General features: G+C 52.6%; 5 protein-coding genes across 5 annotated transcripts; 3 read left to right on the plus strand and 2 right to left on the minus strand.

Moving 5' to 3' along the window:
• Window positions 1-6,062: 6,062 nt before the first annotated feature.
• On the plus strand, window positions 6,063-9,075 carry M406DRAFT_271803 (RNI-like protein; the record flags this gene model as incomplete). The annotated part of the gene is made up of 4 exons (XM_040918123.1): window positions 6,063-7,006; window positions 7,089-7,552; window positions 7,606-7,884; window positions 7,961-9,075. Coding segments are annotated over exons 1-4 (2,610 nt in total), but the record flags the coding sequence as incomplete, so codon positions are not given.
• Window positions 9,076-12,538: 3,463 nt separating this feature from the next.
• M406DRAFT_336210 (aspartic proteinase precursor) lies at window positions 12,539-14,098 on the minus strand (the record flags this gene model as incomplete). Its single annotated transcript, XM_040921119.1, has 3 exons — window positions 12,539-12,563; window positions 12,681-13,973; window positions 14,043-14,098. The coding sequence occupies 3 exons, from the start codon at window positions 14,096-14,098 to the stop codon at window positions 12,539-12,541; spliced, it is 1,374 nt and encodes a 457-aa protein (XP_040781516.1).
• A 494-nt stretch (window positions 14,099-14,592) lies between these two features.
• On the plus strand, window positions 14,593-15,249 carry M406DRAFT_100934 (uncharacterized protein). Its single transcript, XM_040914926.1, has one exon. It carries the CDS (start codon window positions 14,967-14,969, stop codon window positions 15,129-15,131), a length of 165 nt encoding a protein of 54 aa, XP_040781517.1. The 5' UTR covers window positions 14,593-14,966; the 3' UTR covers window positions 15,132-15,249.
• Window positions 15,250-19,346: 4,097 nt separating this feature from the next.
• On the plus strand, window positions 19,347-21,416 carry M406DRAFT_33124 (uncharacterized protein; the record flags this gene model as incomplete). The annotated part of the gene is made up of 5 exons (XM_040920608.1): window positions 19,347-19,529; window positions 19,621-19,706; window positions 19,800-20,000; window positions 20,121-20,701; window positions 20,818-21,416. The coding sequence occupies 5 exons, from the start codon at window positions 19,347-19,349 to the stop codon at window positions 21,414-21,416; spliced, it is 1,650 nt and encodes a 549-aa protein (XP_040781518.1).
• A 262-nt stretch (window positions 21,417-21,678) lies between these two features.
• Window positions 21,679-22,462, minus strand: M406DRAFT_66954 (uncharacterized protein; the record flags this gene model as incomplete). The annotated part of the gene is made up of 3 exons (XM_040925028.1): window positions 21,679-21,925; window positions 21,991-22,070; window positions 22,145-22,462. 3 exons carry the CDS (start codon window positions 22,460-22,462, stop codon window positions 21,679-21,681), a joined length of 645 nt encoding a protein of 214 aa, XP_040781519.1.
• Window positions 22,463-26,336: the final 3,874 nt, after the last annotated feature.

Consider the following 26,336-nt stretch of genomic DNA (forward strand, 5'->3'; position numbering starts at 1 on the left):
TTCAAAGACTGGGATTAATTAAAAGACTGGCTCGATGTGTAAATGGCCAGGCCTGGGGTATACTGTTCTGGACAGAAACCTGGCGAGACTGGCGGGGATTGTAGAATGGATAGGATCAGGCGGGAAAACTCTTGTCGTTTGAGAATAGGCGCGAGGGATGGCGGTGGAGGTGACGAGGAGGAAGGGGGAGGGGGTTGAGGTTTGTTCTATGGTTGAAGGGGGAAAACAAAATAATCTGGAGGGGATCTGTTTTAGAACGGGACGAGTAAGCACACAGCATGTGGTGGTAACAGTAGTCTGATGTGGTGGAGGCGGTAGCGGTGCTTAGCGAGTGGTGGTGGTGGTACGGAAATCACTAAACCACTTACTGTTACTGTCTTTGTGGTGGAGGGTGTGGGGTTTTTTGCCTCAGGGTATGCAGCAGAACATGGGCTTGGGGGCCAGAGATACCAGTGTGCAGCTTGCATTCTGCAGCTGCAGTATCCCAGGGTCGAGGGAGTCACCGACGCCAAATCGACCGCTGCCAAGTGATGACCTGGCGGGTTGCAGAACTGCAGGACAGCCTGCGGGCCCCGCTGCGATTGGTTCAGGCGCGTCAAGAAGGATAGCCTGGGTACATTTTCAGGGGGGTCCGGCAGCGCGGGGACACACTCAAATCCAGCAAGTTCAGAGAGGAATTAACCCCCTGTCAGCCTGCCTGATCAGGCTTGGAACCCACTACGCACTAGCAGCCCGTCTCCGCTAGTTGAAACAGTCTGTGAGAGAGACGGAGGGAGGAAAAAAAGGGGGGGCGCCTGCGCACGGAGCCCTGTACACATCACCCACTCATCATTCTTGAACAAATCTGTAGGCTTTTGGTCATGCCCCAGAACACGAAACCACCAGCGGGACGCACAGAGGTGGGGTGAACCAGCATCAACGGCTGCTGATGATTTTTGTTTTCTCTCTTTGGCTCACTGGCGAGGTCATGGCGTTAGCACAGGTCTCGTCACCGTCACAAAGGGGTTATGGACGATAGCGTGTCTTGGTTCATAATCAGAGGGCTATCCGATATCTGAAATCGTGATCTGAGGTCAATACGAAAGAGGAGAGACCTGCCACTACTATCGGACGCGAGAAGTCTTCCCCTCCCCCCCCCCCTGGGGCCCTCCACAGCTCACGGAACGAACTTTGTAGTAGATAGATGGAAGGAGTACTATGGTACTTTGCCCGTCTGAGGCCACGACCCACAACTTAAACACTCAGCATGACAGATCGGTCGTTCGGGAAATGAAGCATTGACAGTCACCGGCAATAGCAGGTCTCACTATGGCAACTAATTTGCCTTGGCTGACGGGGGTGGTTGGAAGGCGACATCACGGGCAGTTTTTGCGGGAGAAGAGAGCAGTAGGCGGAGGAGGAGGAAGATTAGCTTGTGGTCGTCACTCCTGCGACCCCTACTCCTCTTCATCTGAAACTTGAGGATCGTCAACAAGATCAACAAGTGGCGGACGGCACAGGGGAATAAAAAGAAACAAAAAGCCGCGGACACGTGTCGGCGCGAGAGACTTAACTTGGGACCGTTCCCAGTCAGAATGGGGCTCTTTCTGCAGCTTTACCCATCTCTGGAGGGCTGCCTGCATGAGACCCAAGGAAATGAGGATGATGATCGGCACCCTGAAGTCATAGGCACGAAGGGTTCTTTGACGGGATCAACAACAATACTACTGTAGTAGTATCTAGGTGTCTGTTTTGCGTCACTGGCCCGCTGTTTATGACTTTTAATGTACTGCAATAGTATGGACAGACGATCTTTGATCCACTAACTGGGGGATGGGGAGGGCAATAAATGATGACTTGCAGTCGTTGGTGATATCGCCCCAGTGTAGATCACAGAATCGACCTGGGACCGTTGTCAAGATCGATCCCTATATATGACAAGACATAGTTCTCAATTTTGCTGTGGTACTCGGCAACTCGCCGAGGAATTCATGGTAAGCAGCGGCCTTGGTCATCAGTAGCGTGTTCAGAGGCTCGCGATCGCGTTGAATGTCTGTGCTCGTACCGCAAGTTCGTCGTCAGCCGAGGAGGAAATTTTCCGCACCACAGGGATTTTCCATCTATCCCGACCGAGAGCTGTGTGGCTTCGCGGGTGATGGGGAACCGGTCAGTCGCAAACCGACAACACAAAGACAATCGAAGCCGAGCGGCGCACGGGCTCACAAGCTGAAGCTCTCGTCAGCGTCGATGCTGGGCAAATGGTCCCATAGCCAGGCCACCAAGGCGCCGTGAGACCCGAGCGAGCCTCGATTAGAGCCTTTCCCAGAAGAAAAAGGGCCGATGGGCGAAGGAGAAGAAGGAGGACGTAATCAATGTTTCTTGCGGGAGGATTGAACCGCTCAAGCCCGAATCCTCTTAAGAATTAAGGTTTGTGGAAGTGATGCTATTCCGGTGAACAAGTTTCACGAATCGGTGCCGGTGATAAAACATGAAACAAGAGGAGTGGATGTCAGGTGCGTTTGTCACCTCGCCGGCAGGGATGCGTCCGCGAAGTCGCCCGGCCATATTCATATCATCGCAATGACTACGCAAGTACGTGGCGGTTGTACTTTGTACACGTTAGGTTGATACTACGTAACGTACACTAAAATTGTAATGATGGAACTACGGTGGCAGTAGCAAAGGGAGCTGTATCCCGGCTCCACATCGACTGCCTCCTTCCCAGCGCCTCGGGTCCCTGTCACGTTAGACTTGCACTATTATTATTATTGTACTATAAGATATCGAAGAAGACATATACTGCGACAATCATAATATCGCATCTTTCACCTCAACCTGCAACAATGCCACTATGAACAATTGGCACACTTCCACTTCTCTCTGGGCCGCCAGGAAGTGCGAACGACAGGCGCGTGCATGGTGAGGTTGGCTGTAAGCCCTAGGGGCAGTAACCAGTTGACCTAGCCCGTCTAGCTGAATTCAAGAATGTGTCTTGAGTGTGTGCTCAAGCATGTTTAAGGGGCTACTGCCATCACATGATGCACAAAGCTTTACCATGCAGTGCAACATGCACAAGTTCTATCTGTATATACAATAGGAGTAAAGGGTCATACGGTGTGCCCCATCGTGACATCCGCTCCTGAGATGATGCTGTTGCTATGCTTGCAAGCATTTGGCTCACAGACTACAGACCTAACCCAGGTAGGTTTGTGTATTGTGCATGCCCGTTCACAGCTCAAAGTACGAGTGTGCCGCCGCAGTAGGCATTGGTGAAGAGAGCGCTCTGTCTTGCAGTTTTACGTGGGCAGTGAGACTCAGTTGTCTCTCGTCATGTGGGGAGAGGCAGCCAAGAGCTGAAGTCACAGCCACACCAACGCCACATGTTACCCGTGCCTTCCTTCCCCTACACCCGCGACAATCCTTACCCACGCCTTCCCCTCCAACTTTATCCGGGTATGGCGTCAATCGAGCATCCCGCCGCTGAGGAAGATTCCGTCATCATAACGAGACAAGGGTGACAGAGCCAGCGGCGTTGCTATTTTGTCCCAAATTCGTGGGCGCAATCACAAGTGTGTCAACGTACAATCTGCTGTCAGCTCTCAACGTCCTCATCGCCGCCGTTCATGTGAAATGAAGCGCTACTCCTAAAGCTTCTCCCTCAAGCAATAAGAGCTGACTCGGATTAGCTCTAGGTTGAACGCGAGCCACGAGCAACATGGACACGCGCTTACATACAAATGGGAGATGGGATGCCCCTGGGCGCACAACGATGATCTCGAGGCAGCTTGCGGTCGGCGCATCTTTCGGCGTTGCCAGACATGGCACCAACACAAGAGTCCGCAGGGACTAGCCTTCGAGGGTTGTTTGATCAACCATCCTCATGGAAATTGGCATGACGTTGACCTCTGACCGAGGCTCCCTCCCACCTCCTAACCGGACCTTCACCTATCCGAGTCTTTCGGGCCCTGCTTGACGGTCTCTCGTGCAGCGAATTACGGCACGGAAGAGCCCTGCGTCACTGGTCGTACAGCATGAGAGGGGAGGTGTCACCCCCCTCTGATCCTCTCCAAAAGCATCCTCAGGTCCGCGCTGCAAGACCCTGTTATTGGGCCCCTTGAGCCTTGTGCCTTGAGCGGCCGCACACACGAGCTGCAGGAGATAGCAACCAACCAGCAGGCCATTGACCAATGAGCTGTAGCCACCAGCCACAAACAGGATAAGAGCTTTGGGATATGGCATCATAGTCGGGTTCTCCCTCAAGCCAACTTTCCGCTGCGAGCTCGCTTGCCTACTCGAACCCGGCTCTAGTGGCCTCCACATGTAGCGTCAATCCCTGGCACAACGCTCTCCCTCGGAGCGGCGACAATGGGAGAAACGGTATGGCAATGCCGCTTTCTCGATGCTAAAAGATACCGGGAAAACGCAGTCTTGCATGCTGTATTGCAGGCCCTCGCGGTCTCCACCACCCATCCGAGGGAGCAGCAGTACTACCTACCAAGTGTTACGGCACCCGAGTTACATAAAAGATGAAAAACAAAAAAAAAAAAAAAACAAAAAAAAAAAAAAAACCAGCGCCATAAATCAAGCGTCCTTTACGCAGGTACGTCAGCTTCACGACGCTATGATATCTCCACTGTTGAGGTGGAATCTACCATCTGCGTAATAGCTGCAGCATTTTCGCATCATCTTGTCCTTGTCTCCTCTCAACATTTCGACTGCCGCTTCGACTACCGCCTTCGTTTGGTCCTCTGTCGCTGGTTGTCTGTCATCCGCTACGCCCCGTTACATTATCTTGGGCAAAACGACTCTCGCAGCCCCTGGAGCCGTAGGATCGATCCGTCCTATCTTCAGATATAGACTTGCGACTTAATCCTCGCTCCCAACACGAAATTCATCGGCAGCGAAATTTCGCTCGCTTAACCTCTTCACCAGAATTTATCTGGTGATCTGTTCAGGCTGGCTCTTATTAGACTGGTTGGTCGACAAGGCTCTCTCATATCACCACTGCAACATCTAGGGTTCGGCTCTGGTTAAGCAAGGCACCCGCTGTACTGTTCGATCCTCGGAGGCGCTATCGTCACATCCTTCACGACTCCGCAGTTGCTCGCATGGCCAGGTCACCTCACTACTAACTTTGGAGGCCTATGAGGCAGGGCTGGGCAGTGCAGTGCAGTGCAGTGCAGTGATATACTGCTTCGAAGCTATCTTTTCTTGTCGCGTCGACGAGGTTGAGGAATCTGTCTCAGAACGAACCTTTTCACTGCACTGGCAGTCAATTTCTCCTCTCGGTGCGGGGCTTTTCTGCACATACCCTAGCCGCAGGCATCGTCAACCTCACCTGATTATTCCCTTGCGGCTCCTCTTCGAGCAGGAGTCCATGCAGGGTGATCCGCCTCAACCGAATCTTGTCAGATCCGGCAACACGGCACTTCTCACTTTTCCCAAATCGTGAGGCGGGGATTTCTCAATCCGAAGAGGTTTCCATTTTTGGTCTGCAATCGGTTGTCAGCCACTGCAGAACAACATTCCTAAGGGTTTGCATCCGGCACGCGACCCCTTTCACCAACCTCCTCAATTCCTCCCCGCCTGCATCTCGCATATCCGCGCACGCAGCGGCCTTCCCGTCACCATTCGTCCGCCCGCGGGGCTCATTTGCCGCGTGTATCTGTCGATCCAGACACTCGGATCAGCTGGCGACGATTCTTGTGGAACCTCCCAGTCCGACGTCGACTCCACCAGGCTGTGTTGAGCCTGATTGGCATCATTAAATTGAGCAGTCACCACGTTCGACTGCCATCCAGCTTGAAGTGTTGCGCATTCTGTATGGGGTCATTGGTGTGAGACCCAAGCTCCAACCTCGACTATTTCACTTTGTGTTAGACGCGGTGTCGGGAGCAGCGTTGGACTGAGTAGCCATGGACCTTCTCAAATGGAAACGGCAGAGCTCCGTCCAGTCGCTGCAAGGACTGGCGGTGGATTCCCCCAGCAGCTCGAGCCCGGGAGGAAGCTCAGCGGCGAGCTCGATACATGAGAACAGGAATGCTGGATTCTTCAGCTCGGTGAAGCGAAGCCTCAGCCGGGCCTCGACTTCACGGGGGTTCAACGACGACTCGACACCGGACACCCCGGCCTCATCGAATCGAAAAGTGCTGCATAAACAGACGGGGTCATTTTCGTCCTTCGATACCTTGCCGCGGCGGAGCTCGGCCACCTCGGTCCAGAGCCGACGCCTGTCGAGAGCATACTCGCTCTCATTGAGCTCCTCCAGACTACCTATGACGGGAATTGATTTCAAGACGGCCATCGATTGGAAGACACAGCAGGTGGAAGCTCATTGTGCCGTGGAGGCCGATCTTCGCAGCAAACCCTCCTATCTAGTAGTGACGCGGGACTACATCGTCAAGATGAGGAGTAAGGCAGAGGCGATAGCTGCCTTTCCTCAGATCGACGGCGGCCAGGAGACCCACAGCATGATGCCACCTCCAGAACCTCTCATTGTCATTCCAGTCCACATGATGGTTTCCGTATTTGTGGCAGAAGGCTCACGGCCCTCATTTGGAATAGAGATGTGGTGGAGGTCGTCTACGTGTCGGGCAGCCTATTGCAGCGCGCAGGCTTACTTTAGTCTGCCGGAGGCGCGATCTGAGATGCTGCACATCATTGTTGCTCAGCTGAAGGCCAAGAACATTGAGTTTCCTGAAGCATCGCTCGTTCCACTGGAGGTGGAGGCGCAGATTGTGGGCATCTTCGGAAAAGAAGAGCCTGATTTCAAGACATGCAAGCCAGAGATTTTTCCTGTGGTAAGGAGGACGTCGGTCAGAGAAGACGTGTACTCGAAGGATAAGCCAAGGAAGTCTCAAGACGTGTCTTCTTGGTATCTCGCTCTGGGCAGGAATTCGTGTTACCTTGCTGAAGTGGGTCCTGGCCTCCCCGTGGATGTGAAGTATCAGACCTTTGGGCTGGTGACCTTGGACTCGTTTCGGGCCAACTGGACATTTCACGAAGAGCGCTTTGTTCTGACCTTCCGGTGAGCATGCCTTTTACTTCTTCTTCTTCCTCCCTCTCTGTAGGAGGTAAGCTCGTGAGACTCCGCTAACCTCCTAGAACAGCGAACCCTTCAAACCCGCAGTGAGACTCGAACTGGCAAGCAGGTACTATAGACAGATTGTCATCACTTTTATGAAGGCAGATAGGTTCCTCAAGCCGTGCTGGCCAACAACAATGCAGACGATGGAGACGTTCCATATCTCTGGGCTTACCGACCCGCAGCTCTTGATCCCAGGGGATAACTACGGCGGTCTCAAGCGGACGCTGGGCGCCTTTCTCTCGGCGTACCACAGCCCGCAGGTAGAATGGGAAATCAACTGGAAGACCGACCTTGCTCCCGAGTTCCGCCTGCTTCCGCCCAAGGCGGGCGGTAACTACACCAACCTGCAGCTCTTGGCCGTCATGAGGTCGCTCCGCTACAACGGGTATTTCAACTCCATTTCGTTCAATGGCATCGATCTCAGTGGGTTGTGGGACAGGACGGATCCAGCTGGCAGAACGCCTGTCCCCTATATAAACCGTAGCTGTGAGTTCCCCCTGTGGTTGTGACCATACGGTTCCAGACTGACACGCGTTTAGGCCTAGCACTGAGCGAGGTCGAGTTGGGCCAGATGAAGTTTGGTACGCTTTTGCATCAAGAAATACATGCCCTTGCCTTCTGTTCGGAGACCATCCGGCAGATCGATTTTACTCGTTGTTTCACTGAACGGAATGTTCAGCGAAACATGTCGTCTTCGACGGTGACCAATCTGGGATTCCTCTTCCCCATCTTGAATCTGCTTGAGCTGGGCCTGACGAAGTGCAACCGCCTTCTGCTGAGCGGCAACTACCTGCGCTCAGCAGACATTGACGGTCTGGGTGAGCTAATTCTTTTTTTTTCTTTCTGCCTCATTCAAGCAGGTTCCTTGTTAACCATTTTGCTCTATAGTCGAAGCGTTGATGACGCAGAACGTCACGATTCAAGCTCTTGACATCTCGAACTGTGGTCTCTCTGATCTTGCACTACGAGACATTTTCGAGGTCCTGTATCATCAGGGACACTCTTTACAGTCACTCGACATATCTGGCAATCGTGGTCGTATTCATGCTTCTTTCATTGCGAACTTTTCCCAGTCTATTCAAGATCTGAGAAAGCTTAATGTTTCTGGTGTTGTAATGGGAGACATTCCTGGTCCCATCTTCTCCTTCGAGACACTCTCGCGCTTTGAGCACCTCGAGGAGCTGGATTTGTCGAAGCTCAACCTGAATGACGCGTCGCTGAACGCCCTAGAGAGATTCCTCTCGCAGAAACCACTCCCGTCAGAGCCTCAATTTTTTGACACTCAGGACAGCTCATCAGCCGCGACCTCGACGTTGCGGAAGCTCGCCCTCAACAACTGCGGTATCAACGGGCGCGAAGCCGCTCGTCTCGTGCGTGCGCTGGCCAATCACCCCAGCGCACACCTCCACCTCACCGGAAACCCACTCGACGACGGCGTGGAGGATCTCTGCCGTGCACTTTCGCTGACACCAGGCCCTGCCGGCCTGCACATTGACATGGTCGAGTTCCGCCGCGAGGAAAGCTTCGTTGCGCTGATGAAGGCTCTGGCCCTCAACAAGCACATCATCTTCCTGAGCATGGCAGGGACTGCCCCCACACCACTCGCAGATGGCCCCTGCGGGCCCGAGGTGTGCGAAGCGCTCGAGACCTTCTTCAGGGGCAATACATCAGTCAAGTACCTCGATCTCTCCGGCTACAGCGGGAAGCTGGACGAGGGGCAACTGGCGAGAGGCTTCGCCCGGTCACTACGTGGCCTGGCGCACAACAGGACTCTCACGCACCTGCGTATCCGTAACCAGAACCTTCACGACGATGTCGGCACGCTGGGCAGCGTCATTCGGCAGACCAACACCCTGCGCATGCTCGACTGCCAGGACAACAGCTGGAACCTGACAAGCATCCAGTTCCTCGTGAAGAGCCTCAAGCTCAACAGCTCCATCGTCGACTTCCCCTTTCCGCATGCAGAATATGAGCGTGTCTGGTCGCGCGTGGCGGCTGACGTCAGGCGGCAGAGCGGCTCGAACAAGGCCTCTGCCACGATGCAGCAGCAGCAGCAGGACGTGCTCCGCGGCGCCCTGCTCAGGCAGGTCCAAGAGCTGCGAGAGGCGGTGGAGCGCAACCGTGGGGCGGTGGAAGGCGTTGTGCCCCTCACCATGGACTTTGGAGACTCGACTACGACGGGAGGCGAGAGCGGGTGGCCGAGTCTGCAGCTGAAAATGCCATCGAGCAACAACAGCGGCGGCGGCGGCGGCGGCGGCGGTAGTAGCAGCAGCGGCAGCAGTAGCAGCAGCAGACGCCTCTCCAAGCCACCACCGTTCACGCATGTCCAGCAGCTCCGCAAGGCCCTCACCATTCCGCGGCCCACCCTCAGCCCAACTCGCCTACTCGACATGGACCTCGACGCTGATCTCATGGATAGCCCTGTCGACGCGCCACCGGCCTTGCCCGACCTCACACGCAGAGTCCACGAAGTCCCGGACCCCTTGACCGTACGCTCCGACTCGCTCGACGTGAGACGTAGAGCCGAAAACGACGTCGAGAATCCATATCACATCGGTCGCGACGCAGATGCCTTGCTCCTGCTGGAGACGCCACCGGGTGCTCTCAGCCCGAATAATGAAGACGAGGATGCTGGTCGGGGCGGAGGATTCAGTCCCACTGATCCGGATATGCCCGTCACACCGCCCGAATCAATCCCTGGGTCAGAGGATGCCGAGTCAGAAGACATGATGGGGCATGACAAGGCCGCCTCCGAGCCAGGTTTAGTGATGAGGAGTGGCGGTGGTCGTGGCCGTGGCCGTGTCAATGAGGCGGGGGCCAGTGCGAGCGAGGTAAGGTTATCAAGCCCTACGGGCTCATTTGACATGGGCCCATACTTTGGAGGTGGGAGAGACTTTGTGGTGAGCCGGTTCCGGGTGGGCAGCCTGGAGGCGCATGAGGAGGAGTGAGTCAGTCCTTCCAAAGCAAGCTCATACTTGTGTGTGCATGGCGGATAATGGTGTCTGGTGCCAGGATCAAGTGACCCATGAGGTTGATTGACGGTGGTTGGCGGCCTGAAGGTGGCCATTCTGTATATTTGTATTGTAAAACGACGGGATGGGATGGGGTGTTGATGCAATGCAGCCTTAATGGGTCGGCTGCTGTTGAAGGAGATGGCATCATGTGCGGGAGAGCGTGAACGTGTGTACGATATTACCTCCTTCCGAGGATGGATGGAGCATTCAAAGATACCCTCAGCCTTTTAGAAAAAGCTAATCTTATTTTGGAATATTATCATTACAACAATTCATTGCAGACCCTGTGCATTCAAGACGAGTCTCGGTGGCCCAAGCCCATCCATCACCACCAGCTTCGCGTGTCAGAACTCCACCACCGTGGGGTTGTTGGTGTTTCTCGCCCCTGCCTAATCGTTCAACAGGTCCTCTCCTTGTCGTCGGGGGAAATCCACTGCTCGGACATCCGGCATGGCAGCAGTATTGATCTGCAGAGGCACTGCTGCCGACTGTGCCGAGCGTTTCCCGGTTCCGAGCTCCCATCGATCTACATATATTGATTGATCTACCCCCTACCTACAACACCACCTCAGTCTTTTTCTCGGGGTCTGTAAGAGCTTGGTGTGCCACCGAGCTGTGGAGGCACGCTGCACTGATCCACCGTGTATGCGGTGTGATACATGTAAGCAGTGATTAGGATCGAAATGATCACCCGAAGAAGGTGGATATCTTTGTGTTTTTCGGCAGTCGAGAGGAGCGAGACTGCCTTGTTCTTTGCCCGAGGTCCGTCTTGTCGATGATGCTAGTCGAGGATGATGAGAAGAAAGAAGAGACGCCCAGCTATATTTTATCATATATGTCCTCCCACCCGCCCTTCTTCCACTTGCAAGAAACCTCACCACAACTCTGAGGGGGTACTTGTCACGCACGACTTTCATAAACCTTGGACGGGAGCGAAGGAGAAACTCCACAGAATACAGAGGACCGATGCTGGGGAAGAACAAGCATCAGTATCGTACCTGCATAAGCCAAAAAAAAAAAACATGTATGGATAAGTCGGCATTGTGTGGTGCCGTTCTTCCGCGGGGTTCTGCAGGAACGAATAGCATCACGTAGTCGGTCTCCTCTTTCTACACATACCTCGTCACGCTTACATCCGAAGGGAAACCCCCACGCTGTGCTTTTTGCAGTAAAGTATTTTGAGAGAAGAGTGGACCCTCGTTTCCTTACAGGCTTGTGTGTGTGTGTGTGAGAGAGAGAGAGAGAGAGAGAGAGAGAGAGAGAGCCCTGAGGCAAGTCAAGACACTCAGACCAACACCGTAATTACATGGTAGAGAACACACCAAAAATCACAAGAAGCACGTATCCCAACAAGCCCTTGACCATTTGTTCTGTTCCCCCTTGATTCCCACGAGAATATCGTTTCACATTTTGTAATTATGTGATGCATGTGATGGATGACGCCTGGTCTGCCCGGGGGTCAGTACCACCACTTCGAGGGATCCGCAGATAACGCGTCTTGGTGGTTTGAGAAAGTGAGGCTGTGTGTGCATGCATGTGTCTGCTTGAACGGGTAGTAATTTAAAAAGTTCCTTCGGCATTGGGAAGACGGGGGCCGGGGTTGATTGGTTGCAGGGCTGTGCGTTGCCGACTACGCAAGGTTCGTTATTATTTTGATAGTCGTGATGACGAGGCGTGGCAGAAGAGATGTAACACAAAGGGATGTGGATCGTCTCAGAAAGATTACTCTGTAGTTTTTTATTCCTCTCTCTTCTTTTTCCCTGTCAAGAGAAATAACGTGCAATACTTCAGAACATGGTATCACTACTGCATCACAAAACACTTGGAACGGGGAGGGAACAGTTTGTGTTGTTGTGGCTCGGTCACTTGGGTGACCACGAGATGAATGTGTAGAATTTCCAATGCCGATTTAGGCAATGCCTTGTAGTAGATGAAGCCATTCGGACCCCTTCCTCCTTCCCACCGACGAATCTTCTGCCTTTTTTTTCCTTGCCTTTCTAGTGAGCCCCTCTTTCTCTCTCGCTGCTTCTCTACAGTACCAAGTACTTGGATGTAGAAGAAAAATAAAAATAAAAAAACCTCGCCCCGGCCCGATAAACCACAACGCCATGCCATGGAGGGATATAAACAATGTTTGAAAAAAATTCAAAAACCAACCAATAAGGAGGAGAAGAAGAAGAAGAGAAATGAGGCCGTTCCCCTCATGCAAATATTTGCCAAGGGGGGGTGAAATCATGAGATCGTTCACGTCTTTTTTTGTGCCTTTCTTTGTCCCCTTTCCGTCTTGTGTTTGACCGATCTCGTCATATCAAATGAAGATGCCCCGCACGCCTTGGTCTCTTTCTTGCCTTTCTTTCTCTCTGTGGGTATCGTGGTATGCGTATGTTTGTGTGTAATTGTGTGTATGCATATGTTGTCCTTTTGCATGTGTCGAGTAAAGGATGCGTGCGATACAGGCTCAACCCTCATCCGAGAATCCTATGCTGTTGTTGTTGTTGTTGTTCGATGTCGTCATTGTCGTCACCACCACAAGTTCGAATTATATCAAGCCCATGGTCAGACCAAACCCAAAGGTCCCCACGACAGCTGCCACCACGCACGAGGTCATTCCCACGCCCTGCAGCCTAGGCGGGGCTCCGCTCTTGAGTCCAAAGCCGCCCGTGGTAGAGGTGGCCTCGCCGATGCCTGTGGCAGACACGGCATTGGACACGCTGGTGGCGCTGGGGACGGCCTTGCTCCCCGTGCCGATCTCGACAATATGGCTGGTCGTCGTGTTGAACTTGGTCTGGGCGAGCGAGATCTCGTTGTTGCCGAGGTCGTAGACGACGTAGGCGCTGCGGAGGAACGTGTCGCCCAGGACATTGGTGGATGTTCCGGCCGGGGCGATGCCGAACAGGCAGGCGTCCGTGCCATCAGAGAAAGTAGGCCTCTTTCCGGACGAGGTGACGACGTCGAGGACGAGCTCGTTCATGGCGACGGAGATGACGGGCTCGGAGAAGTTGAACTTGAAGACGGTGTCGTCGCTGGCCAGGGAGCAGGCCACGTAGGCGGCGCCGTCGGACGAGTCGTACTGGGCCGAGACCTGGTTGTAGATGGTCTGGACCATGGCGTCGGGCAGGTAGGTGAGGCTAGACCCGCTGTCCAGCAGCACGGGCAGGGCCTCCCCCGAGGCGACAACGGTATCGTCCATGTGCAGGCTCGTCAGGGTGATCAAGAACTCGGCGTACATGGCGCCCTCGGCCTGGACGGGCAGCGTGGCCAGCTCGCCCTCGAACTGGTCCGTGTCCACGCCGCCGAACAGAATCGAGCCCGTGTTGGCGTCGAGGTCGTTGAGCCAGAGGCTGTAGGCGTTGGAGTTGATGGCGCCTGCCGAGACCATCTTGGCAGGGAGGTTCTCGTACGGCGACAGCTGGGCCCGCCCGACCTGCACCTCATTGACCTCGTACCCGATGCCCAGGATCCCCTGTCCACTTGTGCTCTCGTACCCGATCCCAAACTGAAAATCGTCCAGCGTTGTGCCCCCCACGGTAAGGACGTCCGTCACATAGTCGCCGCTCGCACCTGACCCGTCGACGTACGAGATATTGAACCACGACCCGACATACTCGTATGTTGACGAGTGGTTGGCGCCGTATGTCCCCGACGCGGCGCAGGGCTTCTGCGATTGGGAGCAAAAGGAGGACGAGTCTGTGTTGACCCACAGATCGCTGCTGCCCGTGTCGATGTGGAGGCGGAGAGGCTGTGCTGGGGTCCCGATCGAGGCGTTGATGAAGTAGAGGGTTTCTGCGTTTTCCAGGGTGGCTTTTACCGTCCCTCTCCTCCGCAGCTGGTCTCGCTTGAGTGGATCTGTCACTGTCTTCCTCTGCGTCTGGATGCTGACCACCCTCGGTGCTCTTTTTGTTGTTGTTGTTGTTGTCGTCGTTGTCGTCGTCGTCCTTCCTAATCGTTGCCTTAGGTCCAACCCTTCTGCTAATGATATTATCGTGGCCCCGACGGCCAATATTGTCGTGCATTTCATGATGTGATGATGACGATACTGCCGCCGCAGCCGCTGCTGCTGCTGCTGACGGTCGAGAAGAAGGGGAGTGAGGGGTATCGTTTTCTCTCGAAGCCTGGTCTGACCTGAGCTGCTTCTGCTGGCGGTGGTGGTGATACTGTTGTGAATCCTCCCCCTAGGACGTGGTCTCATGAAACCTCGTCCACGAACCCACAAACCATGTAAGTGATGTGGATGTGTATCAAGGTGGGGAAAAGAGAAGTCAAAAGGGAAGAAAGAGGTAAAGGGAAGGGGGAAGAAAAAAAAGAGTAGGAAAAAGAAAAGGATCCTCCAGGCACTATAACATTAGACCAAATTTCCCCATGTATGTTGTTGTGCAGGTCAATTGAGAGAGTAAGAGGAGTCCTTTGGTGTAAAAGGCGGGACTACTCGGCTCGATGTGGGACGGGGTGCGTGTGCCTATACGTAAGAAACTTGGTCCGCGAGGAGGCGAAACTCGGCCAGGATGGGGCGAAGCACCTCTCCAGAATAAACGTGTGTAAAAAAGACCAGGCAAATTGAGTGGCACGGCTTCGTCTGGCTTGTGACTGCTGCCCTGCAAGGGTTGCGTGTTGATCCCACGACGAACAGATCACAACCAAAAATGAGCACCGTAGAAGAGCAGGGAGGGTATACAACAAAAACTGATGTGACAATGTGCAGGCAATGGACAAGATAAGTAAAGTGTCCATGTATACACACACTCGAGCCAGAATGTCGGGTCTGTCCAGTCCAGCCCGGCTTTAGTTCTGTCCAGGGCCGGGTGGGGAGGGAATCAACAGACAAGTCGTCGTCAGGCAGCAGCAAGAAACCATCCAAGACAAGCAGACAAATAGTCACACAAGCCAAGATGCCTAGACAAACAAGCAGCCAAGCCACATGCGTATGCCAGTCAAACGTCTTGGGGAGTAGTCTCTCACACGGCCGCTGTGTCAGGGATCTCGCGGCTCGAGCGCAAGGCTGGGGAGGAGGTAGTGTTGGAGGTGGAGGAGGACGAGGGGTTGGGATGAGATGAGATGGTAAGGGTAGTAGTATAGTTCAGTCGTCTTGGTAAGTTGACAGACGGGGGATACTATGGCAGTAAAAGGAACAGAACGACAGAGAGACAGAAAAAGAGAGAGACGAAAATCACATCAGGGGAGGGATGAAGTTGCGTAATCCATCATGTAAATCCCCAGCCTCTCGGCCCCTATTGTCCGTTCATGACCGTCGATCGACTGGATAACGGCACACGCAAGGCGTTCCCCACGTTTGCCATAACTAGAGAGGATTGGAAGAAAGAAAAAAAAGACTTCACACACACACACACACACACACACACACACAAGGCGGCTTGACAGGGCCCCGCAAGTGCGAGACGTGTAAGTGCGTTGTGTGCCTGGGAGGGGGGTTGTTCTGCAGATCCATCGGGCATCTAACCCCAGCACGATTTGCAACTGGGCTTCCCCTTGTGGGATTCGACATTCAGCGCTTCAAGGGGTTTAAAAGAACCACCCAGCCTCGAGCCAACGAATCAGAAGCCATGTCTGTCCCATGACACCCTTTCTTTTCTCTACTGGTACAGGCCGGGACAGCGTGGATGAAGGGCGGCACTGCGGCCAAACAAAAGAGAAAAATGGAAAGGGGAAAAAGGAACGGAAGGGGAAAACCACCAAAAAACCCAAAAAAAACCAAGGGGTCCCCATGGCCAAACCCGCGCGCCAGGGGATCCAACAGGAAAAAAAAATTAAGAGGGAAAGAGGAGGAGGCGCTCTTACAGATTGCCATGATTGCCATGCCCGTACTAGGGTAGAAAGGTGACGCGCGTCCTCTTGGGTAGTGACATGACAATTGCGGGCCCCCCAACTTTGTACTGGGGCTCTTGCCAAACACCACTCACCGTCCTTGACCGTCGTCCCGCTTAGGACCTTCAAAGAAAGTACGAGTGCCCACACCCCTGCTTCTTCTACTATAGTACTGTCTTGTGTGGTACGTACCCCTCGTCCCCAAACCCCTGCTTGGCCCCCAGTCTGTCAAGATTGCCGACGCGTAGTCTTTTCTCCTCTCTTCTCTCCATAATTCAGACAATACTCGTTGCTTTGACAATTGCCTCTTTCTTTCTCTCTCTCACACACCACCCCCCACAGAGAGAGAGAGAGAGAGAGAGCATCCCATATTCTTTTTCTTATATTTTCCCGTGTCATGGCAGCTTGGTGGGACCTCAAGACTCCGGAAGAGCCCCTTGCCACGGCACCAGCAGCAACAAAAGCGTCGAGCACGCAACCAACTTTTTGCTTGGCCGTCTTAGGTTATGTTGGAGCAGGATAGAGGCTCGTCTCTGGCCTTGTACAAGTGTGTCAGGGAAGAGGACGAGTTTCGTTTTACTCTGTGTGCAAAAGGGGGGGGGAAAGAAGGAGAAAAATATGAGATCTGAAACATCCAAGAGAGACAAGGGGCGGCTATGACAGGTAAGTCTTACCTAGACTGGACTAGCTTGAGGCCTATTTCTGGCAACGCACAACTAGACTCCAGACAATTTCCAACACCAAGTGCTACATGGCAACCCTTCCTCTGGCAGAGAGAGACTTGGAAGGAATTACAAAAAAAGCTATCAAGAGTTTGATGCACCAAGCCGGATAGCTGCCGACCCGTCTTGACTGTCTTGTCTTCGTCTTTTGTTCATCAGTGCAACAACCCCTTAGCGTCTCTCTTTCTTTCTCTTTTCAGACAATTCGCTGACACAAGAGAGAGACGTTGTCCACTTACACACCTTCCATCGTCGTCGCAGTCGTCGCCAAGTGGTGGCCCGGTCTGATCTACAATATCGATCCTCATCGAGCCATGCTTGCATGTCTGTTCGGAATGGGCCGCCAATATTTCCTCCCCTTCGTCCGGCTGGTGTGTGCCGAAGATCTGCTTCACGCAAGTACGTACTATGTACCTGTGATAGTACATAGTGACTCTTTACTAGTATCAATTCGTTAGGAAAAGGACCCCTCAAAAGGGGATAGAGAAAAAGGAAGAAACTCGGTTGACAGTCCTGCTGGTCCACCGTCGCCGTCTGCCTGTCTCCGTCTTGTGCCGTTGGATTTGTCGCTTTACAATTATGGCCTCGCTTAGTTTGGTTGCTCGGACAATAGACTCGGACGGCCGAGCTGTATTACTCTGTGTGCGCACCGTGTGAGCAGCAACGGACCATCCCGACGGGCCGCAGTTGGTCGTCTCAGGGATTACTATGCCTTGGGTGGCACCCTTGGTGTATACGCATCCAGGCAGGCCTACCTGTATTACTTTTGTGCCATATACACACACTTGACACACACACACACAGAGAGAGAGAGAGATACAAGAGCTGGGTTTGGAATCTTTTACAGCCGAGCCGAAGTGGGCGTCCCGCCAAGAGATGGTCTCGATCGGCCCGCTGCGCAAGGTCCAGTGAGGCACACACCACCACATACCATGTGGCTTGCATACATCCAATTTCGGAGACTTTGGCTTGCTGTCACCAGATCGGAATCCAATCTGATGATTGAACACTCCCTCCCCCCCCCCTCCTGGGCAAAGAGGTGTCGAAATGCCTGTACACCGCAGAGGCAGAGCGGTGATTTTAATAATTTCCGACAAGATTGACGAATGCACCCAAAGCGGACTTCACGAGAGAAGATCGTTGACGCTGATTGTGTTGCATCTTTGGTCATCTTTTGTGTTTTGTCGTCTGCGTGATACTCTCACTCTCCTCATCTCTTTCCTTGCTATGCATGAGCTCAACGCATAGGCGAGAAGTTTTGATAAACAATTTTACAAGGTGATTCGACTCCAGAGGCGTCTGCGTTGGAAAATGGAGTGCACTCGCTTTAATTTGTGACCAAAGCGCTGACTCGCTACTCAAAGTGCGCAGAAGACGCAGCGACTCGACCCCGTCGCAGCACATGCAAGACATCAGTCGTGAAGCCAGGTGATGATCACCATCCTTACGGGCACTAGTCCTGTCAATGAACAGTTATTTGACCTCTTCAAGTCTGAAGGGTCGCAACTTCTAATAATAATAAAATTCTTTTCTCTTCTTCTGGCAGGCATCTTCCCCCCCCCCCCTTCTCTCTCTCTCTCTCTCTCTCTCTCTCCTTCTCTCCTCTGATCTCCCTCCTTGGCGTCGACATGCAAAAAAAGCCTACGTATGTTTTCAATCACGCCAAGGTGATAGGCATATCCGAAACAGGGCTGAGTTGAACAAGAGGCTCACATGCTGCACCCAAAGTTTCGGCACCAGCGACAAGGTCCAGTGGGCTCGCACCAAATCATCTGTACGGGGTGTTCGTTATGCTACCCCAGGTGCCGCTTGTTTCCCTCGCTTCTCTCATGCGTGCCAGAAGACTTGGCCATTTGCCTTGTTGAAGGAGGGGTCCTCAGGTGCAGGTGCCTGGTCTCAGAAGACCAGCCAGCGCACAACAGCTGCCCATGAGGACCTAGGAATATGTCTTCGCTGGCAAGCTCTGGATGTCTGCTATTGACCAAGGTCAACGGCTTGGGCGAGGAGATGGATGGGCTTCCAGTTGAGCCAACGGTTCTGCAGCCACAGGCTCGACTCACTTCAAGACACATGGATTCTTCGTCAGGTGGATGGGCATGAACACGCGGCAAGGTCCTTGCATCTTGCATACACTGCCTGTACGGATCTGTGAGGGTTTTCTCCCACCTACCATCCAGTCTCCTTGATGCGGTCGTTGGGTGATGTGACGATCTCAAAGCGTTCAGAAGGCGTTGTGTGGACGAGGCGTGGCCTCTTGGTCGAAATAATGGACAAAGAAGACTCCCGAGATCCTTACATTTCCCTTTCAAATTGGGAAAACATCGGACACCTGCTATAGGGCAATGTACACTGGAGACATCGAGTGATGCTATTCGAGCCTGCCGTTGTTGTATTTTGTTCTTTTGGGAGACAATTTCGAGAGTGGAGCATTTAATCAATCGACCACAAGCAAATTCCCATAGCAGGAAGAGAGCCTGCCCTGTTGCTGTTATTCCAGTGCTATTCCCTCTGCGCAATTGAGCACGGACGGATCCTATCTAAGTGAACATAATAACCGATGGAGCAGGTGAACCTGCCCGGAAGGATTGGGATTGTTCCGGACCGTCTTTAAGCCGAACAGGAATTATGACTTGTTCTAATACTGGCTAGGTCCAATGCTGAACCAGATCCTCTATCTCAATATTCTCTTCTGGAGTTTCAAAAAGGACGCAGAAGTGATCAACCATGGCATCAGACAACGAGGTAACACCTCTTCTACAAGCCCTCAATGGGCCCAGCGCTGTGGGTCCAGCGACGGAGCAGTCTACGCAAGGAGAAGACGGCACAGAGAATCCGGATCGACCAAAGGGTGTCCGATTTGCCATCGTATATGGCTGCATTCTGCTTGGTGACTTTTTCGTGGGATATGTGAGTCTCGTCTAGACGATGTCCCATTTAGCCTCGAATCTCTTTCTTGGAACCAGTGGGCTTTGCGCTTTTTCTGACAGCGATTTCTCAGGACACGAGCTGCGTGACAACCTTGACGCCAGTCATCAGCGATGAGTTCCATTCGATTGGTGATGTCGGCTGGTATGGGATTGCCTAGTAAGTACTTGTTCTCTACCCTCGTTTGTGCTTTCGCAAGCTATAAGCATTGAGTCTGATGCAAAGGGGCCGTGTGACTGACAAGAGCACCAGCATCCTCGCCCTGGTTTCCACGATTCTGGTCTTTGGGCAGCTGTATTCCATCTTTCCCATGAAGTCCGTCTTCACAATCTCGTTCTTTTTGTTCGCCGTGGGCTCAGTCATCTGCTTTATGGCGCCTTCCTCTGTGGTCTTCATCGTTGGTCGAGCCGTCACAGGTATCGGCGGCGCAGGTATCTTTTCTGGCGGAGGAATGTACGTTGTCACTTTACTTAGACCTCAACTTCTTCTTCTTCTTCTTGATCCACCAAATTACCGCTTCTTCAACACCACTGTTCGACCCCCTCTGATCAAGTACTGACTCGAGATTTCCAGCATCGTCTCCCAGATCACTCCCCTACACAGCCGCCCAATCTACCAAGGCATCACAGGAGGTGTAGAATGCGTGGCCCTCGCCTTCGGCCCCATCGTTTCCGGCGCAATCGCCCGCATCACTGGTTCCTGGCGCTTCTCCTTCCTCATCATCGCACCCGCCTGCCTGGTCAACGCCCTCGCCATCCTCACTTTTGTCCACCGTCTCCCTCAGCCAGAACACGCCAGCCTCTCCACCCGCGAGCGATGGGCCAGACTCGACATCGTGGGTGTGTTGCTGTTCGTCCCCGGCTCCACGTGTCTCCTGCTCGCTCTGCAGATCGGCGGGTCGGTGTATCCGTGGGATGACGCACGGGTGGTCGCCTCGGTTGTGGTCGCGGGTGTGTTGCTGGTTCTCTTTTTGGTGGCGCAGAGGTGGGCTGGTCATCGCGCCATGGTCCCTCTGTATCTCTTGAGAGTGAGGGCCGTTGCGCTGGGGTCACTGGCCATGTTCTTCACCAGTGGCTCGTTCTACGTGTTTGGGTTTTATCTCCCGATATACTTTCAGGCGCTGCGAGGGGCAGATACTTTTACCTCTGGTCTCAGTATGTTGTTTTCTTTTACTTTTTAAACTTCGTCACTTTCTTTCCCGACATCAGCATTACTTTACAAGGTAAATTGAAAGAAGAAGAAAATAGCCACTAATGCTTATGGTCACCAGTGTATCTCCCCTCCGCTGCTACCCTGGCCATCACAATTCTCGCCGCCGGCCACATAACATCCTACATCGGCTACTACACGCCCCTCATGGCCTTCGGCACTCTCCTCTCCTCTCTAGGCGCAGGACTTATCACGACGCGCTTCACCCTATCCACTCCACCCCTTGAATGGATCATCTACCAGATCTTCTTCAACCTCGGCGGCGGCGCCATGTTCCAGCAGCCCTACACGGCCATCCAGGCGGTCCTGCCGGACAAGAATGTCCCCACCGCCATCGTCGTGCTCAGCTTCGTGCAGGAGCTGGGCGGGTTCATGGCGCTGGCTGTTGCGCAGGCGGTCTTCATCGGTACACTGCTCAGGCGGCTCAAGAGTCTGGGGCTGGGGTTGACGGCGAGGGATGTGTTGGATATGGGAGCTTTGGATCTGATTGAGGCTGTGCCAGAGGCGATGAGGGGACTGGTGAAGGAGGCGTATATGGACTCTATTAGGGAGGTGTTTGTGGTGGGCTTGGTGTGCACTTGTTGTACGATTGTGTCGTTGGGAATTCCGTGGCGCTCAGTCAAGGAGGACAAAGACAAGGCTGCGGAAAGCGACGAGTGATCATCACAAGGCGCACGGGAGAGGCGTCACAGCTTGTTGAGGGTGCCTCATCTCATAAGTGGATTAATTTAATCAGTGAGACTTGAATCCAATATGTCCAACTACGTGATTTTAGGAAATGTGAGACTCTGCCCTTCAAACACAGTAATATCTTTTTACCCAAAACATAATCAATGTGTGCTTCTTGGTAGCGTCTTTTTATCTCTTTTCTTCTTTGTTGGTTCTCTTTTCGTACATGTAAGTATGCCAAGCCACGAATTTCTCAAAACCAAAGGAACGACAGCGCATAGTATTCGCTCGCCCTCCTATACTCCTCGCTCATCTCAAAGATAGAGTCGTCCCCCCTCCGGCGATGATACAAGATAGATCTATTGTCGTCATCATCATCATCATCAGAGTCCATATCCCTCCGGTCCTCCTGAATCACATCTGGCGTTGCGCATCTTTCTCTCAGCTTGGCGTTCCGCGTCCGAGGGGACTCGGGCAACACGGCGCTGTTGGGCAAAAAGCTTTGTTAGGAAACGTATCTTCTCAAAAATCTATAATTTGTCATGTTTCCCTGGGACAGACTCACAATGAAACATGCCTTTCAGGCTTGCACTCCGCACTACTGACAGTCTCGATGCTATCAGAGCTGGTCCTGCGGGAAAGGCTCTATCACACTCTTGTCAGACCTATTTGCGATATGATACAAACCAACATGTTTTGCAACAGGCACGAAAACTTACCAGCTTCCTAAAGAACCGGGAACCGCCATCCTTGAGCCTCAGAACTCTCAACCGCACACGAGACATATCCGACCCCTGGGCCTCATCGGCCGAGGAAGTGGACTTGTTGCTCCGCACGCGCCTAAGGCCCTCGACGGGCGAGGACCAGACCCGCCGGATGGGTGACATTGTGCTGTCCTCGCTGCTCTTTGGTCTTGAGACTGAAGGACGTGGTGGTCGTGAGGTTATGGCGGATTGGGAGGGGCTGTCGTAACTTAGGGATGGGAAGGGCCCTCCGAATGCGACGGGTGGAAGGGCAGACATGGCGAAGGAGGACATTGTGGGTGTAGTGGACTTGGTGGTGGATTCTCTTGTGTATGGAGGAGATGTGCCAAAGTTGTCAAGAAGAAGTCGGTCTCCTTTGAATAGAGACAATGATTGATGTGTTGAAGGAGGGATTTTCCAAGTAGTTTGTTATACGAAGTTGATTCTCAGCACCATAAACGCTTGATACGGCTTGATTGATCTACAACTTGACGTCTAAAAGGGGGGTCTCTTGGCTCTATTAAATATTTTTTGATTGAGCACCGTAGACATAGATCCGAAAACAATGTAACATCTCAACACCAGCTTTTTGACAACATTGCAACGAAAGAATAGTTGATTCGGCAGACGATGCACCGACTTTGAGACAGCAACGTCGAATGCCAAGAAGGACCGGACATCTCTAGCCACATGCTCCCAGTAAAGAACCAATCAAAGCATCGAGATGTGACCCGCGCGAGAGAGGCACGGCTTAGAATCTCGTGGTGAGTAAGTCGAGGCTCCTGGTCCCGACGATCCGGTTCTGGTCTGGCCGATCCCTCTGTCTCAGCTACGGCCCGATGGCCACCAACAAAGACACGTGAGGCTGCGCTGAGCCTAGTAGCCTCGTGCGCTACGACTGGGGCATGTAACGTTGAAAGGAGAAATCTTCAAGAGCCGTTCCCCCGGGACGAGCAGTCTAGGGTCCGCGGACATAGCACGTGGTGTCCAGATTCAGAGAATTGTTGGTGGTCCTGAGTCTCCTTCGGTCTTCTCGAGGCAATGTTCTGGTTGGGGTGCCGCAAACGGCCTGGTGCCCATGAGCACGTTTTTTTTTCTTTCTCTTTTCTGAACTGGCTGCACTAAATCGTATGCGGGTTGGTTCAAACACTTTATCCTACTGTGGTTCGTTCAAGTTGATGCTGTAGGCGTATACGGTGCAAAGGTGATGACGTGAAAGCTTTGATCTCAATCCGACCCAAGACCAGTTTGCCTTCTTGTCTTGTTCAGGGCTAAAGATCCAAAGAGAGAATCAAGGAAGAAGCAAGGGAGACATCGGGGTACAGAGATAGAGAAAATGAGACGACTTATACAAACAGAAAACATTGAAGGTGTGCATTGACTAATGGCTCTTGTCTTGCACATAACAAATCACAAGGGCATTTCGCTTGGAATTATGAGTGGGATTCACTAACACAACAAAAACCAAGATTAGACTCCACGTGCAAGTAGCAAGAGTCGAACTTAGATAGCGCATCTGTCCGTTTCCAGCCATGAGAAACCGAACGATCGATACCGAGATCGTGGTACGGCAATCAGATTTTTAGTTTGAGGCTATAGTAACGCTCGATCGAGGCTACGGCTGGGTTGGGCAAAAGCGCTCAAGTGAACTGCCTAATACCTATGCTATCTGCCTTTGACTGAGCTTTAACATGATTACGATGGGCAAGGCTGGCCCGCCTAGACTAGCACGAGATTTTAAGGCTGTACGCTTAGTGCTAGTGACACATACCTTAGTATCACTTCAACCTCGAGCAAAAACTTTCGACAAATTTCTTAGTGACGACACTGGACACAATCCTGAAGCTCAGCGCGAAAGCCCGCATGAGTTCAAAGTTACCATGAGGAGGTGTAGTGATATAGTCGTTCCAATAATGGGTGCAAGTGATCAGAATGTTGTCAGCCTCTTTGAAGGAGTACACTTTCCGATATCGAGGACCACAAGTATTTCACAGCGCATGTGGTTGGCACCACACGCAATGGCATACGACTTAGGTTGTAAGTATTCTGTGATATAACAGGAACGAAAGTGATCTATAATCTCAACATCAGCCTCATCTCACCACAGCATAGTATCCTCAACCACGTAATGGAGCATTCAAAGCTCTACGCATCTTGAAGATGGGTTTCGGCGAAGGTCACGTCGACAGAGCTTGTGGTGTCAAACTCGGGATGGTGGGAATGGAACCCTTGTAATCAAGTGGAAGTAAGCTTACCAAGGCTCATATCTTCACTATGTACCTGCCAGGATGGCAACATCCCCGCGCATATTATCAGACTGGAAATGGAATGTCCATCTTGACTGAACTTAGCACCTGCTCTTCAGCCGAACCTTACTCCAAGTACCCGTAGACCTGTCCCGCCGAAAACCGTGGCTCTGAGTGAAAAGGCACAACTTTCAAGATAGTCTAACAGGCATTTAAAGCCAAGTATTACCTAAAACTATAGGGTCACGCACATATAGGATATTTCTGCTCTCCAAAACACTACTCACGAACTACCTTATCTATAGATCGTCCAAAGCCGAGCTAGAAAACGCCCGCCTCGTTAAATGTATAGCAATGCACAAAGCTGAATACCTCTTCGAAAGTATCACCAAAGCCACACGCACATTTCGACAAACCTACAAGTCGTCCTTGTGCGCCTGCAAAATAGATGGTGCTCTGTAGGTCCTCCTTGTAAGGCGCTGTGACAGCCATCATGATATCTCCTACATTTCCAAGGAGTTTCACTAGTTGTTGTAAATTCACCCTACACCCTTCTACCAGCAGCGGGCCCGCCCTGGCCTCCTTCATAAGATGATTACTCTTTCGGAGCACGAACTAGCAGCCGCTCCCCGCTAGGGAACATGTCGCCATCGTCTGGTCTATGTGATGGAAACCGGAGAGGACGAGCCCTTGGGAATCGTACTGCATATTACCCGCATGTCCACTAAATCCTCCCTGCAAGCCGTCATCTCGTGAGGCCCAACTAGGCAGACCGTGGTCCGATTTCCGGTCGCTTCTGGACGTCAGGCACGTGCAGGATAGGGCCTGCCTCTTGCTATAAATACACATACACAAGCGGATCCACAGAAGGAGCGCGTGGTTTTCAAACTGGTTTTTGTCAGATCGAGGCCCGGGTTCGGTGCACAGCGTCCTAAATACAGCATGGAGCTTCGTGGGGTGGAAAATGTGCAGTGCTGCTTGCCTGCATGCATACTGGATGCAGTAGTATTAGCAGTAATATGGTAATTAGAAAAATATCTGTCTGCTGGAGGACGATTTGTTGGAACAATGCGCAGGTGTACCCAGGTGCAAGGGGTCTGGCTTGAGGAGATCATTCCGGTGGGATTTTCCATTCCTTGCATTAGCAGCACAGGGGTAAGAGTGGATTCGACATGGTACTTCCTGCCCAAGATGACTGTCGTCTGTGCTGTTGTAAGTGCTTGCGTCTGACAATTTTTCTTTTTCGTCAATTTGCTTCTGGAGACGGTTGGCTGTAGATCGGACTGTGATCTGAGAAGGGGGTTAGGGTTAAAGAGGAGAAACGGGCCAGCAGGGGTAATTCCTCCTGTTGACCAATGGCGTCAGCGCCAAGAGACGCGCCGGGAAAGCACGACGCGTCGCGTAGGACCTCATCTCGTCCTTGGCCGCAGACATGTTTCCGTCATGTGCGGCTCGCAGTGTGACTTTCGGTCCTCTTTGAAAAGGTAGGGGTGGGAATAAGCCTATTATAGACCCTCCAGATGCCTCTGTCACGGAAGAGGAATGTTCGTGCACTGGCAAGGGCCGAAGAGGAGTCGTCGTGGGGACGCGTTTTGTGTGGGGAGGCTCGGTAAACATTGAATAACATTGGGTTCCTTGCCTCATTTTGGGGTGGCTGGGAGCGTGCGATGTATATAAATGTCTTCAGACGTCCGTGGACATACTAGCACTTGTTCTACTCTTGTCTATCTTTTTTATATTCTTGAAAGAAAAAAAAGGCCACGACGAAGATTCTCAATCAGAAATTGTCACCGACGACAAATGACTGCCGGCATCACCACAGCTCGAATATCGACACATAGCTTTGTGCATGGAACCCTCCTCCTATGACCACATTATAGGAATAGTTCGCGTCCGGCATCAACAGGACCGATACTGTAGGG

The sequence above is a fragment of the Cryphonectria parasitica genome, assembly GCF_011745365.1.
Source record: "Cryphonectria parasitica EP155 unplaced genomic scaffold M406scaffold_1, whole genome shotgun sequence".
Lineage (NCBI taxonomy): Eukaryota > Fungi > Ascomycota > Sordariomycetes > Diaporthales > Cryphonectriaceae > Cryphonectria > Cryphonectria parasitica.